The sequence below is a fragment of the Mytilus galloprovincialis genome, chromosome 10 (assembly GCF_965363235.1).
Source record: "Mytilus galloprovincialis chromosome 10, xbMytGall1.hap1.1, whole genome shotgun sequence".
Classification (NCBI taxonomy): Eukaryota; Metazoa; Mollusca; class Bivalvia; order Mytilida; family Mytilidae; genus Mytilus; species Mytilus galloprovincialis.
The window spans coordinates 58,999,309-59,016,779 of NC_134847.1; the positions used below are offsets into that span (position 1 = coordinate 58,999,309).

The 17,471-nt window shown below is 31.4% G+C and overlaps 1 protein-coding gene across 3 annotated transcripts in view; it reads right to left on the reverse strand.

The window, feature by feature from the left end:
- The window catches only part of LOC143047974 (protein C-mannosyl-transferase DPY19L3-like), a 45,116-nt gene that overhangs the window by 9,155 nt on the left and 18,490 nt on the right, over window positions 1-17,471 (reverse strand). For all 3 annotated transcript variants that reach the window (XM_076221353.1, XM_076221352.1, XM_076221351.1), the window contains 7 exons: window positions 11,951-12,041; window positions 7,224-7,345; window positions 6,141-6,286; window positions 5,264-5,387; window positions 4,232-4,366; window positions 1,256-1,387; window positions 204-308 (listed from right to left, as the gene is read on the reverse strand). In XM_076221353.1, the coding sequence (XP_076077468.1) occupies window positions 204-308; window positions 1,256-1,387; window positions 4,232-4,366; window positions 5,264-5,387; window positions 6,141-6,286; window positions 7,224-7,345; window positions 11,951-12,041 (855 nt within the window). The remainder of the gene's footprint in view (window positions 1-203; window positions 309-1,255; window positions 1,388-4,231; window positions 4,367-5,263; window positions 5,388-6,140; window positions 6,287-7,223; window positions 7,346-11,950; window positions 12,042-17,471) is intronic.

Genomic DNA, 17,471 nt, shown 5'->3' on the forward strand with positions numbered 1-17,471 from the left:
ATAAATAATTGCTTTGTAACATTTATGTTATTTTTCTTGTTATCATTCTGATCAAAAAACTAATTTTTATCAAACCAACAAAATACAAAGAAACAAAGATCTGATTTATCACTTTTTGTTTTCAATCAAACAAAAAACATCCTTTGTAGCTATTGTAAATGTGTCCAATAGTAATGTAGGCACAACAAAGTTTCAATTTTTACCTTTATAGCTGTGTTAAAAAGAACCATAAGAACTAAAACTGAAACACAGTAAAATACAGCTTTGGTTAATCTAGATGGAATACTGCATGGCTGGAGTTCTTCCCCCTGATAAAATACAACACACCTTTAAAACAATTTTTAACAAGAATGTGTCCATAGTACACGAATGCCCCACTCGCACTATCATTTTCTATGTTCAGTGGACTGTGAAATTGGGGTCAAAACTTTAATTTGGAATTAAAATTAGAAAGATCATATCATAGGGAACATGTGTACTAAGTTTCAAGTTGATGTAACTTTAACTTCATCAAAAACTACCTTGACCAAAAAATTTAACCTGAACTTCGCACTATCATTTTCTATGTTCAGTGGACCATGAAATTGGGGTCAAAACTATAATTTGGCATTCAAATTAGAAAGATCATATCACAGGGAACAAGTGTACTAAGTTTCAAGTTGATTTGACTTCAACTTCTTCAAAAACTACCTTGACCAAAAACTTTAACCTGAAGCGGACGGACGAACGGAGGCACAGACGGACGGACGGACGGACGGAGGCACAGACCAGAAAACATAATGCCCCTCTACTATTGTAGGTGGGGCATAAAAATACTACAAAGGAATACAAGATTTCTTCATTTATTGAATAAAATACAGCTTTAAATCGTTAAAATAAAATACTGCTTGGATTGGATTCCCCTCACAAACTATATGAAAAACGCAACTTTTAACCAACCTATACAAAATAAATTTAAGTCCCTTGATAGCTTGCTTTTTAGTTTAAGCCAAGGCTCTGTGTTGAAGACCATACTTTGACCTATAATGGTTTACTTTTACAAATTGTTACTTGGATGGAGAGTTGTCACATTGGCACTCATACCACATCTTTTATATCAATTTGTTGCTATCATTTAATTTCTTATCATTATAAAATAACTTCTATTTATAATATCATGGGCCTGTAAAAAAAGATTCCATAACAGCAATAAAACATAGGTAGTATTCATCTTTGTCACTAAAATTTTAAAAATTTTATCTAAAAATTAGCTTACCTTAAAATACATAAGTAATAATGAAGCCGGTATAAAACTCATGACTAAAGACCCAAATATCATCAGGTTAACATACTGCAGTATACTGGTTAGAATCAATGAAGCAGCCTGGGCATAAAATACTATTCTCACCTGAAAATAACCGAACAAATGTACTATATATACAGCATCTTTACAGAAAAACATATCTTATAGGGCTGATATTTGCCATACATATATCATATATATTAAGTGCCAATCTGCCTTAGAATCATGCAGTGGTGAAAACAGAACAAACAAAAACCTACTAATGTTGACATTAATTTATGTTCAAAATGTATAGTGGTGTTCCTGTCCTGGTAATTCAAAACATAACTTGGTTGAAATGTACTAAAAACATACAATTAAGGGGAGCTTACTCTGCTATCTTCCTCATCAGAATTTATCTAGATTTCTCAATTTCCAGACACACAGAAATGAAAGGCCTACCGTTTCTAACTCAGGATGAAGAGAATGTTTAGATTTATGATTTTTTCTGTCATGTTTTTGATTTTTTCAAAATTGCCTGTTCTTACAAAGACTGGTACTTGATGATATATTTACAAAGCTTTCACATAAAAGTGCTTATTCAATATTGCTAGATTATAGGTGTACCCCTCATTCTTTCAGCATAATATATTATACTAGAACACACCCGTGATATCGCGGGTCCGTGACTGAATTAAAGTATATATGTAGAACTCGGAACCGCGATGGTACTCCGAACCGCGATCGTCACGCTGAAGTGCCATGGTCCACGCTGAAGTGCGTTGGTTAATACGCTGAAGTGCGACGGTGACATTGTGACGTTAATTTGTTGATAACTATACACCGAAGTGCGATGATGGTTACGCTGAAGTATGATGGTCTTCCTGTGACATTGGAAAAAAAACAAAATGTATATACGAGCTGGTTAAATGAAATATTATCATAACGATTTGAGAAAAAGTATAGCCCTTAGCCTTGAATTATGAAGATTATAATTTTCTGTTTATGTCAAACAAAACTTAAGGCTTTAAATTTTGATTTTTTTGTATCTAATTAAAAAATATGCTAATTTTCCGATTAGCACGCAGTAGTTGAGGGTAAAATAATTTGCCGTTCAAGACGAAAAAAAAAGAAGATACAGCGTGTAGGTCTATATAATAGTACCTAGAAGGGTCCATCTCATTTTATTAAATATTACGACAAAACTTAGAAATTGCTCACAACAATTATTCATCCATTTATATATACCCGATTGCCCTCGGAGTAAAAAAAATACTTTGTGCATTTATGTATAACAAATAGCGATCCTTGTCGATAATTCCACGAAAAAATTAGGTGATGACAAATTGGGAAGTACATGTAGGGATCAGTTACATTGTTACATGTGTTTAAAAAAAAAGAGACTAGAATGACGGTGTTCGTACAAATCAGGATTCATTAAAACAACATTATAGCAACTTGATATAGCGAAAACATTACTAGTACAATAGTAAATTTTTTTTCTATTAAATTGTCAACATAGAATCCCGAGACTTTTACTTAAAGGTAAATCCAAATTAATATTTAGATCAATGTGCTTTATTTATCATGCAAAAGATTTGTGGCATAATTCCTAACACTGGTTTTCCGATATGCAGACCAAGTTCATCCATCCGCTGCTTTGCTCATAATGATTTGTTGCACGACTTGTTTGTAACCTCAACTTATAATGCTCAAAACTCTTAGGAACTTGAATAGTTCGGTACTTTCTTTTCCAATTCGTTTCCTTTGTTAACATGAAAACTTCATCTACACAACCCTATCATCTTGCCTGCGAATCTATGTTGTATTTTACTAAGGCGACACAATATGCTAACGTCAGACCAAGCCATCGCACCTCAGCGAAAGGACCATCGTACTTCCGCGTAGACCATCGCACTTCAGCGTGACCATTGCACTTCAGCGTCCCTATCGCACCTCCGAGTCCTACATATATAACTATGCGCAAGCCTTATTTTAGTATTAGTACTGTCATCTGATAAAGTCATGCCGATTATAAGATACACAATTTTCTCTGCTTTCAAATCTTTCTGTTTGAACCCATCGAACTGGAACTTATCAATTATTGGTAATATTAATTATTTGGAAAACAAAAGGTCCTGGAATGGAGTATTTTTTAATCAACAGCATTGTCCTATATTAGTTATAAATAAAGTTGAATTCTTTGATTCGCTGTTTTATGTCATGCCCGCTAACAAATTGAAACTTTCCAGATTTTTAGTATTGGTATTGTTATCTTAGAAAGTCTTACGGATTAAAATACTACAATAGGTAACAATTTGACAATTAAGTAGTGCAACCCTGTGATTATGACCCGTGTCTATAGCATATTAATCCTGAATACACCGTTTGGTGGTGCGCCTGTCAGATGCGGAACGTATAGATAAGGTAATAGGTAACAGGTGATTATACTATTGGTATCGGTATCGGACTTGACCCGGAACTTCCTAATTATTGCCAATATTAATTACGTGGAAAACAAAAGGGCCTGGAGTGGTGTAATTTTTAATCTACACCTTTGTACTATATTAGTTGTATATAAAGTTGAATTCTTTGATTCGTCGTTTTTACGTGATGACGGCTGACAAATTGGACCTCGTAATTTTAGTATTATAGATGTGATGCGTTTAATGTCCATAAACTCATGTGTTGGTATCCTTACGTTTAATCTATTACTAGCAATATTCATAGAAATACTGCTAAAGCACATTTAGCTTGCATTTGTTAATGTGTAAAACTGTATGCCGCAGCTACTAAGTTGTGATACTGAATGCCATCTTCACCATATGGGTTTTCACATTGTTGTAGGCCGAGCAGTTGCCCATAATTGCTTACATTTATTTAAACTTCAGTGGATAGTTATCTCCTACCACATCTCCTTATTTTTAAAAACCATGATCAAACTGAACAGTAAAAACAGATGAACTGTACCTTTCTTGGTGGAATCATATCTAGTACCCATACACCAAACAAGGCAAAGGCTTGTAACAAGAATATAAACTGGTTAAACTGCCAAAACAAGGCAAACAGGAATGTACTGACAAATATTATCCATATACACAATTTCTGAAATAAAGGAAAAATAAAATATTCATAATATTAACTGTAGATCTATAAAAAAAAATATTGCAAAGAAATAATGAGAAACAAAAACAGAAACTTGCATTTTAAATTCTGATAATATTATTTGTATTCAGTTCAGGAATTCACAGTAATGGCTAACATAATGTCTGTACCAAGTCAGGAATATGACAGTTCTTGTCCATTTGTTTTTGATGCGTTTTGTTATTTGATTTTGCCATGTGATTATAGACTTTCCGAATTGATTTTCCTCTGAGTTCAGTATTTTTGTGATTTTACTTTTTTTTGTGTCAAGTGTTCAAAAATTAATTTAATACAAGTTTGCAATAGTTTTTAAATTTGCAGTATTTGAAGTTGGTTTGCTGGTACCGGTAGCTAGTTGTTTGTTATACGCGATTGATTAAAGAATTTATTTTTTGGTGACCTGTAACAGTGGTCAAGTTCAGTAATGGAAAAATGAAAAAAAGCTAGGACGTAAACCAATAAATCTGGGTATATCCTAGCCATGTAAACAGTGTCTTAAATATTAAACAATAATAAAAAAAATTAACTAATGAATCACGTTTTATAATCAACCAATCATCTCCTTAAACTAATAACTCCTCTCTTTTGAGTATTAAACAACAGGTATTAAATAATTTCATTCCAACAATGGTAGTTTATCAAAAGTTTTAGACTAAATACTAAATGAATGATATAAACCACAATAAAATATATTAACTGGATTAGGAGCCAAATGTTATTCATCTATTAAATTTCTCATGGTTTGAGATCTCCCCTTTTCAGGAAATTTGATATAAATATACTTGATATTTCTTTGTATAAAATAATCATATTTTTATGTCCTGACACCTTACCCAGTCTTACCAAATTTGATCATACCTCCTTTACAAGCGTGAGATTAGGTCTAAAGAAAAATGAAATCGCTGCAATCTGTACCCATAGAAATGGCAGTGAAAAGCTCTCTCTTAATGGTACCACATACTCAACTCTGGTCACATCTACCCTGAAATGTTGTAATGTAATTACTGTAAAAGACAAAATATATAATCATCAGCAGTTTTTTTTCTGCTGCTTATGAATGGTGTAATTTTATATGTTTTATATGTATAGTTTATGTTTCATTTTACTACATTCAAAGTATGGATCTGATGTATTTGTAAATATGATCATTCATTATTATATAGAACAGTACTATGTGTCTCACATGTAATTGCTGCTGTCAGTATACTAGTGTAATGTTGACAGTTTATCAGGATTGTCATTGGTTTTTTTTTTGCGATGTTTGGTTTCTGATCATGTGTTCCTATATATTCAGTCTCTTTAATTAGGGTTATATTTTTTTTTGGACAAACCATTAGTTTAAAGTAAACATTTTACTCATTGTAGGTGTTAAGAACCTGAATAGGTCAATCATTTATGACAATAAAGATATTAAAATGGTCTTAATGACATTTAATTCAGTGGTTGTCTTGCTGTATTTCAGACTTGCTTTTATTTATTTGTTTTGTACATAAATTGAGCCATTAGATTTCTGGTTTGTATTGTTTAACATGGGTTTTGCTCATTGTTGAAGACCGTACAGTGGCAGTGAGTGGCCTATTGTTTTTGACTTCTGTGCTTTTTTGTCTCTGGTGGAGAGTTGTCTGATTGGCACTCATATTACATCTTCTTATTTTATGTTAACTTTATGTGACAGAAGAAAAGAATATGTTGAACAGATCTGAGAGATATGTCTATAATTTTACTGAATAGTTACTTGTTGAAAATGTAGAAACAAGCAGCAAGTATTCCTGCCAACCAAGATCCACTCAGCATCCATGATGTGGCAAATAAGGCCCAAATTAACATGGCATGGAGTCCCCATACTGTATTCATGTAAAAATATACAGGTTCAATCCAACTCTACAAAATAGTAAGTCATACTAGTTTAACAAAATGTAGAACATTTTTTCAGTCCACAACTGATCTAATCACAAACTTTAACCAATTGTTCACATAGCTATTGACTAAATAGACACCTTGATCAAACTATTGTGAAGATTTTTGTAAGGGTTGGGACAAACACCTGTTCCTAATATAAACAAATTCTTACAGACAAAGGGAGCGATTACTTAAATGAACATTGATACATTTAATAAATGTGGAATTTAAACAAGATAAATAGGAAAAGGCAAAGATAGAAAGAAAGAAAACTATACAACTTACACAATGAAAATAACAAGCATTCTGAGAATATTGCACGGCGATACTTAGTCCCCTACTGGTCAAAATTTAATTGTACTTGAACAAAATGCAAACTTGGTTTGTAATTTGTCATGATAAAACAGTGTACCTTTCCTTAATGTTTTTTTTTTGCATACTTGATTTACATAGGATTTTTCAATAAAATGTTGAAAATAAGCTTTAAAGTACTGTACTAATGCATTGCAACAAACAAATATTTCATCAAATAAATTTGAAGTCAGATATTCTTAGGTATACCCTTTTCATATTGGATACAAATTTAAGTCTGATGCAGACATTTCATAGTCAAAGCGTTACAACTGAGGTATTTTACGGATGTCAAAAGGTGTCATTATGTAGTTAAGGGGTGGCGTCATTATTGAGGAAAGGGTTATTAAATCAATATCTTGAAGCATGACGAAAAAAGTGTGGGAAATTGAATATTTGAGTGAATTTTCGAGGTCAAAGGTCCATTGTTCTGCACCAAATTTTCAGACTGGAACAAAATTTGATCAATAACTTGTCATGATAAAACACTAAACCAAATATCAAATCAATATCTTCAAGCAGGTAGGGGATTAATAATACAGAACCAAATTAAACATCATCTTTTTACCTTGATAGGAAGAATCCTGTACATAATACTGAGTATAACCTCCTGGTAAATGTTCATTCTCTCTAGAATATTAATGGTATCTGGGTGTTCTGTTACATTATCATGTGTGAGTTGATGTAAACCTAAAATAATAGAAAATAGGTCACAATGAACCAGTTTTACATATAAAAAATATAAAAGCAAAGGTCCTGAAGTTGTCTAAAAGATATTGATACAAATTTATTCAGCGCTCAAAAGAGATTTATTACTCTTTTAAATTTTCTGTTCAAAATTTATATTATTGAATCTCAAGTAAAAACAAAAGTCATTGTTTAGTGACTTAGTTTTGTTTTTGTGTTAGATAATTACCTTACACTTAGGGCGCTGAAAACCATCATATTTCAGGGAAATTGATAGTTTATTATTCGGAATGATGTTCTATATTTCATTTGTATAATATAAATGGTTTCTTTTACACTGCAACATATGCATTATTGTGGATGAACCTTTTTACCAATATTGTAAAATATAGCAAAAGTAAAACTCACTTCAAACAACAAATTATGTCTCCTAATAAATAGTATAATTTCGTAATGTTTAAGTGTTTAAGGTTTATTCTTTTTTAATAAATTCATCAGTATCATTGGAGTTTAAAAACCAGATGCTCTGTAGGGCGCAGCTTTATACGACCGCAGACATCAAACCTGTAACAGTTGGGAGAAGTATGGACACAACATTCAAGCTTGATACAGCTCTGAATTTGGTTTGTGATTAAATAGTTGACACAACATAGGTTTCTAACACAGAATGAATGTGGTCTAAGAACTTAAACTTAAAAACTTAAAAATTTTAAATTGGACATTTACCTATTATGGTCCAATATCCAAAATCTAAATACATGGTTAGATTCAGCATATCCCCAAGAATTCAATTTTTGATGAAATCGAATAAATTTCAATTTTGGACCCTTTAAGCCTCAATGTGGACCAATTTGATAACTGGGCCCAAATATCAAAAATCTAAATACATGGTTAGATTCAGCATATATCAAAGAACCCCATATATTCAATTTTTGTTGAAATCAAACAAAGTTTAATTTTAGACCCTGATTTGGACCAACTTGAAAACTGGACCTATAATCAAAAATCTAAATACATGGTTAGATTCAGCATATCAAAGAATCCCAAGGATTCAATTTTTGTTGATATCAAATAAAGTTTAACTTTGGACCACAATTTGGACCAACATGAAAACTGGCCCCATAAGCAAAAATCTAAGTACATGTTTAGATTCAGCATATCAAAGAACCCCAAGGATTCAATTTTTGTTGATATCAAACAAAGTTTAACTTTGGACCACAATTTGGACCAACTTGAAAACTGGCCCCATAAGCAAAAATCTTAGTACATGTTTAGATTCAGCATACCAAAGAACCCCAAGGATTCAATTTTTGTTGAAATCAAACAAAGTTTAATTTTGGACCCCGATTTGGACCAACTTGAAAACTGGGCCCATAATCAAAAATCTAAGTACAAGTTTTAGATTCAGCATATCAAAGAACCCCAAGAACTCAATTTTTGTTAAAATCAAACTAAGTTTAATTTTGGACCACTTGGACCTTAATGTATATATATGTTACAGTAAATAGGTGAAATTAGGAATTACATGTAATTACTAAAATTTAGGAATTACATGTAATTCCTGATGCACTTAGTAAATACAAGTAATTCCTAAAAGGGCCCAGTAATTACCAGTAATTACTAATTTTTAAATGAATTTTTACACCTATTTACTAACTGTTACAACAATGTTGTAATATACATGATCAACTGATCAAAAGTTTTGGTAATACTAGAAAATCAGTGAGTACTTTTAAAAAGTGATCAGCCTAAAATGTGCCTTTTTGCTATACGGTGTACGTGCATTAGCTATGAGATTTTAAAAAAATATATATGATTTAATTTTTTGTTGTTGTTAAATCATTAAAAAAAAATGATATAGTGAAATTATATTTCACTTTCAGCAGCCTATCTGTTTCTATTTTGTTAAATAAGCTGAGAAACATGGTTGATGAGTTGTGCTCTTGGAAGTTAATCATTGGACCTCATTGAATACATATTTATTTGACCGTCAATTCAACCCCTAGCTGGAGATGGGTTACCGATGTATTTAGCTATCAAAATTGTAAGTGTTTCACAGAACCCAGTGTCTAGCCTTCTTTTGTTGTGAGTCGCAGGCTCAACAAAAACAGGGAAAAAAATATTAAATTTTCCTCAAGATACTATCTTTTGGCTAGTTCTGTAAGAAGCTTCTGTCCAAATTTGGTAAAAATTCAGGATGGTTTATGAATTCCAATGAATGTTTTAAAAACTTTAACTGCAGAGTGTATGGTATGTTAACTGAAAAAAAATAGTCCGGTTTTTTTATAAGTAAATATACGATAAAAGGATTATTTTTTTTACAAACTTTACTTCTGGATATTATCTTATGATCATAAATAAGCTTCTGTCCAAGTTTGGTAGAAATCCAAGATATTTTGAGAAGGTTATTAAAATTTAAAAAGCTTCAACCACAGTGTGAGTGTAATGTTAACCGTCATAAAAACTAAGTCTATTTATAAGTAAAATACGGAAAAAAAGGATATTGGACCCTTTGGACCTTAATGTAGACCAATTTGAAAACGGGACCAAAAATTAAGAATCTACATGCACAGTTAGATTTTGCATATCAAAAAATCACAATTATTTAATTTTTGATGAAATCAAACAAATTTTAATTTTGGACTCTTTTGGCCCCTAATTCCTGAACTGTGGGGACCAAAACTCCAAAAATCAATCCCAACCTACCTTTTGTGGTCATAAACCTTGTGTTTAAATTTCATAGATTTCTATTTACTTATACTAAAGTTAATGAGCGAAACTAAGAAAAATGCTTATTTGGGCCCTTTTTTGGCCCTTAATTCGTAAACAGTTGGGACCAAAACTCCCAAAATCAATGCCAACCTTTCCTTTGTGGTCATAAACGTTGTGTTTAAATTTCATAGATTTTTATTTACTTAAACTAAAGTTATAGTGCGAAAACCAATGTGTCTTTGGATGACGATGATTCCAACATCATACCAATATACGAAAGTTAATACATGTATCTAATAGTTTTTTGTTTAGCCTGCAACTTTTGTTGCAGAAAGCTCGACATAGGGATAGTGATCCGGTGGTGGCGGCGGCGGCATTAGCTCACTTCTTAAAAGCTTTATATTTTAGAAGGTGGAACACCTGGATACTTCATACTTTGTATATAGATGCTTCATGTTACGAAGTTTCTGTCAGTTACATGTCCAATGTCCTTGACCTCATTTTCATGGTTCAGTGACCACTTGAAAAAAAGAGTTCAAATTTTTTGTAATGTTGAATTCTCTCTTATTATAAGTAATAGGATAACTATATTTGATATGTGCGTACCTTGCAAGGTCCTCATGTCTGTCAGACAGTTTTCACTTGACCTCGACCTCATTTCATGGATCAGTGAACAAGGTTAAGTTTTGGTGGTCAAGTCTATATCTCAGATACTATAAGCAATAGGGCTAGTATATTCGGTGTATGGAAGAACTGTTAGGTGTATATGTCCAACTGGCAGGTGTCATCTGACCTTGACCTCATTTTCATGGTTCAGTGGTTATAGTTAAATTTTTGTGGTTTGGTCTGTTTTTCTAATACTATATGCAATAGGTCTACTATATTTGTTGTATGGAATGCTTGTAAGGTGTACATGTCTAGTGGGCAGATGTCATGTGACCTTGACCTCATTTTCATGGTTCAGTGGTCAAAGTTAAGTTTTTGAGTTTTGGTCATTTTATCTAATACTATATGCCATAGGTCAACTATATTTGGTGTATGGTAATATTTTATGATCTTTATGTCAGTCGCGCAGGTTTTATTTGACCTCATTTTCACAGTTCATTGCACAGTGTTAAGTTTTTGTGTTTTGGTCTAATTTTCTTAAACTATAAGTAATGGGTCATTTATATATGTTGTATAGAAGCATTGTTAGCTGTACATGTCTGCCTGGCATGGTTCATCTGACCTTGACCTCATTTTCAAGGTTCATTGGTCTTTGTTTAGTTATCTTGGTTAATGTTAAGTTTATGTGACAGTTGTAATAAAGCTTAGCTTTATACTTAGGACTATCAACATTATATCAATGATTAGTATAGAAGGCGAGACATTTCAGCGTGTGCACTCTTGTCTTGCATATATAGAGTTTTTTAGTTAAGCATGATATTTAAGAAAAATCAAATATATATATCAAGTTATTTGGCTTTACAACTCCTGTTTAACTGAACTGATTCCAGAATTATGATCGAATTCTTATACCAAATTGTTCATTACATTCTCATGATGTCACAAACCATATTGAAGCAGACAGTAACTCCTTGATTTATTGGATTATATACTGGAACATGATGAAGCCATAGTCAGTCTTATGTATTAGGTTAAGAACTAAAACTATACATTTTAGGAATTGGAGCTAAAAAATGCTATCTCTTGATTCCAAAAAGTTTTAAAGTTATTATTTAAAAAAGTTACCTTTTTTCTACCTCAAGTAACAAAAAAATTAATTTTAAGCCTATTTTTAATCGTATATTTAGTTCTTGATTATCAACATATGAGATATAAAGACTTTCAAATTTTCTCTGAACAATTTGATTTTATTTGTTGTCTGTATTGCTGCTAATCTTATCAAAAATATACCATCAGTTATTGAAGGAGCTAAAACCATTGTCTTGTAGTAGGAATAGTAAAGTCCTGATTCAGTACGGAAAGAAATCTCTCTTTCTACTTCCTGAAAAATAAAAATAAAAACATAGTAGAGAAATAGTAGCAGCTCCCTTGATTTATAGCTTTTTATAAAAATAAACTAAAATCTAAACATACTTTGGCTTTTGTAGAGATATATCTACAGGAACCAATAAACAAACACACTTTGGCTTCTTTTATAAGAGGGAAAAATCTTTGGCTTCTTTTAGATATATACATCATCTAGAACCAATAACAAAATGTACTCTATCTTCCTTAGCTGAAGATCCATCATTTGTATGCTTTACATCATTAACTGATTTTTTATATTTTTAGATTATAAAAATGTAAAATTGGACCACATGCATGGACCCCACTCTTCTTTTTCTACCTTTTTTCTGTGTTTTAATAATTCAAATTTCTTTTTCCCTGTATTTTTTAACAATGTATCCTTGCTCTTATCAATACAATTTTAAAATAACAGTAGTAAGTGCTGCTCTGTTTTAACACCATGAAGGGGAATTGTGTAAGTGTGTAGGGGGAGGGGTAGGGGTCATGTCCCAAGCACCTGTGTAAAAGACAACTTGTAAATGAACATGAAAGTACATCCTAAATAATTCATACTCAAAAAACATCACAGAACTAACAATCATCAAATCAAAGTTGTATAACAGTTTATTTCCCAAAGGTGTCTGCAACATTTTACTTGTCTATACTCTCTGCTATCAACTATCTCATATTCTAGTTTGTTTTAAGTAAACAAATATCTACACTTTATGGTGATAATATCCCTTTATAATACTGATAGAACAATAGCTCTCACTAACGGTACTTTTCACTGTAATTAATAAAATATATGAATCTGTGATAATAGTCCTCTATAAGTTTTTCAATATATGTTCTATTAAAACCAGAATTTAGGTCTTTCAATTAGGTTTAGGGGCCAGCTGAAGGATGCCTCCGGGTGAGGGAATTTTCGCTGCATTGAAGACCTATTTGTGACCTTCTGCTGTTGTCTGTTCGATGGTCAGGTTGTTATCTCTTTGACACATTCCCCATTTCCATTCTCAATTTTATTTCAATTATTTTTATCAAAATGCAACTGTAACAGTACCTTATTCACTGTAATTAATAAAATATATGAAACTGTGTGACATTATCAAGAATTTTCATTGATTATGAAAAATATTTCAATCTTTTCTTCACTGACTCACTATATCTTTCTGAAAGAAGCATCAATTAAACTGTAAGCAGAAATCCATAGAATGACAGTATTGTGTGTGCAGCCTCCAGCTTTTCTTGATTCACGTTAAATAAAGGGACTGGAGTGCAAAAGTTTAAAAAAATTAAACAGAAACATAAAAATCTTATCCAAATAAATGAAGTCTCGTATTATATATATTTTACAAAATTTCCTGTATTGTCTGTACCCCTGGCACCTACTATTCCATAGCCTATTTACTTTTAAAGATAAACATATTTAACGTAATAATAGAACATCCTTGTCCATTGTTCACTAAGCTTTACTGCATAGTGTTGGTAGCACAGTAAATGATCAATCAAGATTTAATTTCAGAGGACTAAGAAAATCATGCTCAGTGTAACAAAAAATTATGAATGCTTAATCAGACAGTAACCCGAATTGAAAAGGCAAACAAATAACATTAAGAGGTCTGACAGGTGTTTACAATATGCCAACTTTTAAAATCATTTGAAGTTTAAAAGAGGCTGTTGATAAATTTACGATTATCAATTATCCGATTTTTGGAATCAGATACTGTCTGTGTGACTTCAGGTTTATGGTTCAGATTTTACATTATAAACAACCTTAATGTTACAATACTTAAATTATCATTGTCAGTTATTCAGTCATTTTAAGTTGTCTGACAAGTTTTGCAAAAAGATTATTTACATAGACAGCAAAGTTAACATCAAACATTTATCTACATATAAGATTTATCTACCAATAGGGCATTCACATTCAAGGATACTATTTTGATATATATCTTTTTGTAATTATCTCTTTGTTATATAAATATTCAGTCTTTTTAGTCAGACATTTAGATGAGAATTACGTAGAATGGTCCATTAATGTGATGTCAAAATACAAATGTAAAAGACGTAGAATGGTCCATCAATATGATGTCAAAATATAAATGTAAAAGACGGCAAGAGAAGTAGGGGAAATCTATTTACAAAGTGTCAAATTTGTCGGGAGATTGGAAATTCTGTCTGACTTGTGGACTAAGTGATTGCTTGTCATAAGATAATTTAGCTGTCTTGAATGTCTAAAGAATGATTACTTGTTGTTCTGGCTAGAGACAGATGCCAGAGAGCACTGTCAACTTTTCAATTCAGCTGGACAAAAGCGGACATCGCTGTAAGCGACAAACTATAATCATATTTGGGTTTGATATAAAGATAGACATATTCAATTTACAATTCTTCTATAAGTTTCACAACATAATGTCAAATTACTTTGAATATGAGATTGTTTAAATTTATTGAAAAAAAAATGTTCATTTAATTCCAACTCTGTTAATGCATATTAGGGATCAAAACATAATAATTTCTTAAATGTTGTGAGCTCTAAGAATTGCTGATATAGTTTATTAACAGTGCTGTATACTGATTGACAATTTAATAATGTTGTTACAAAAATCTTCTTTTTTATTCATAACTGTGATTTCTTTTTGATGTGAGGAAATTTACAACAATCATTACCATTATATGACATTAAAGTATATAAATATAAAGTCTTGAGAGCCTTAAAAACAAAAGGTTATATGAAGAGTCGTCTAAACCATCTAAGACCAACACTACCTTAGGGAGTTGTAACTTTAGTTTTAGCACTTTACACCTTTTTTTTTAAATTGAAATTTATTAACAATCTTGCCATTATTGACGCTCTAGCTCTTTGGCAGATTTATGTCCAGGTATTCTCTGAGATTGATTGACTATAACGTTCATTAAACATTTGAATTTGATAAATAATAAAAACTCAGAATAATTTCTCTCAGCCTGATGCAGAAGTACAGGGGATTATTGACACAACCAAGTCATTAATGTGTCCCTGCATTAGATACAAATGAAAAATCTGCAATAACTTTTGAATTATTCAAGACAAAATCAATAGACATTCATTTAAATCAGTTTCTCTACAGCTGTTGTTTTTTTAAGAAACAATTACAAATGATCAATGTTTCATTTTAGCAAAACTTATTATGTTTTTCTAGAATACAAGATAGATTGTCCTGAGCTTTGATCATTCCCTATAGTTTATTCAAATATATTCCTTATTGCTATTTAGCATATTAGAATGGTCTGATCTTCATTAACATTTTGGGTTGCTGTCTAATTAAGGATTCATCAAATGAGCTGTATAACATGTATGGTTACAGTAGAGTACCCAATAACATAAGTCATCAGTTGAGCAATATACCACATGTACTCAATAAAATAAGTCATCAGTAGAGCCTGATATCAGGTGTACTCAATAAAATAAGTCATCAGTGGAGCCTGATATCATGATGAACTCAATAACAAAATAAATCAGTAGAGCCTGATATCATGTGTACTCAATAACATAAGTCATCAGTTGAGCAATATACCACATGTACTCAATAACATAAGTCATCAGTGGAGCCTGATATCAGGTGTACTCAATAATATAAGTCATCAGTAGAGCCTGATATCATGTGTACTCAATAACATAAGACATCAGTTGAACCTGATATCATGAACTCAATAACAAAATAAATCAGTAGAGTCTGATATCATGTGTACTCAATAACATATGTCATGAATTGAGCCTGATATCATGTACTCAATAACTTAATTAATCATTTGAGCCTGATATCATGTGTACTCAATAATATAAGACTCTACTGATCAGTTGAGCCTGATATTATGTGTACTCGATAACATAAGTCATCAATTGAGCCTGATATCATGTACTCAATAACATAATTAATCAGTAGAGCCTGATATCATGTGTACTGAATAATATAAGACATCAGTTGAGCCTGATATCATGTACTCAATAACATAATTAATCAGTTGAGCCTGATATCATGTGTACTCAATAATATAAGGCATCATTTGAGACTGATATCATGTACCCAATAACATAATTAATCAGCTGAGCCTGATATCATGTGTACTCAATAACATAAGTCATCAATTGAGCAATATACCACATGTACTCAATAATTAGTCATTAGTTGAACCTGATATCATGTACTCAATGACATAAGTCATCAGTAGAGCCTTATCAATTGTATTTATTATTAAAATATAAAAATGATATATTTATTTTTCTAAAAGACAATATTTAGTTTTGTTTAACTTTGCTAGTTTTGGAGAGAGAAAATTATGCAGGGCCTAAATGATTTACAATAGCTGCCTTTGTGAATCTTTATTATAATAATGGCAAGGTATTATACATAGATATAGGAAGATGTGGTATATGAGTGCCAATGAGACAACTCTCCATCCAAATAACAATTTATAAAAGTAAACCATTATAGGTCAATGTACGACCTTCAACACAGAGCCTTGGCTCACACCGAACAAAAAGCTATAAAAGGCCCAAAATTACTAGTGTAAAACCATTCAAACGGGAAAACCAACAGTCTAATCTATATAAAAAACGAGAACAAGAAACACAATTAAATTACATAAACAAACGACAACTACTGTACATCAGATTCCTGATTTAAGACAAGTGGATGCAAACATTTGCAGACATTTAGTGCAAATATCAGATACATGTATTATGATTTGTTTTCTACTAAAACTCTGTATGAACTTTCAACAAGGAGCCTCTGAATCAACAATATAAAATTGAAATAACCATTAAAACAGCAATACTAAACTTGCAATAAAAAAAAATATATGAAACTTGACTCATTTTAAATTAATTCTTGTTTCCATTTATGATCATCTCCTCCTAAAATGCAATGAAACAGACAATAATTATACAAAACATGATTCTTCTTAGAGAACAAATTAAGCAGAAACCTTTAATCCTCAAATGATTACTGCACATTAGTGATATTTGAATCTCCATAATTCACTCTTGACTTCTGTAGCTCTCCTGGAAATCCTTTGTTCCTATCAATTAAGGTTTAACATGGAATTAAATGTCAAAGAAGGATATCTATTGATTTAACCAAACAGCCTTTGAAACCTTAGTACAATGATAAATTTGAACTTAATTAAACACCATGAGATTAAAATTGGATGAGAATAGTAACTACATTGTGATGTGAGTTTAATATAGAATTGTTTGGTTTTTTTTATCCCATTTTTTTTTGATACAATTCCAAGATTGGTAACTCTCTTAATAGGTAAACAATCATTTTTGATGATGTTTAAAGTAAAAGAAAACCACAAAATTGCCCCCATGCCACTGTATAAAAAAGGATTGAAAACTGTGTGTCACGAACACTGGTATGATAGTCAAAATATTGTA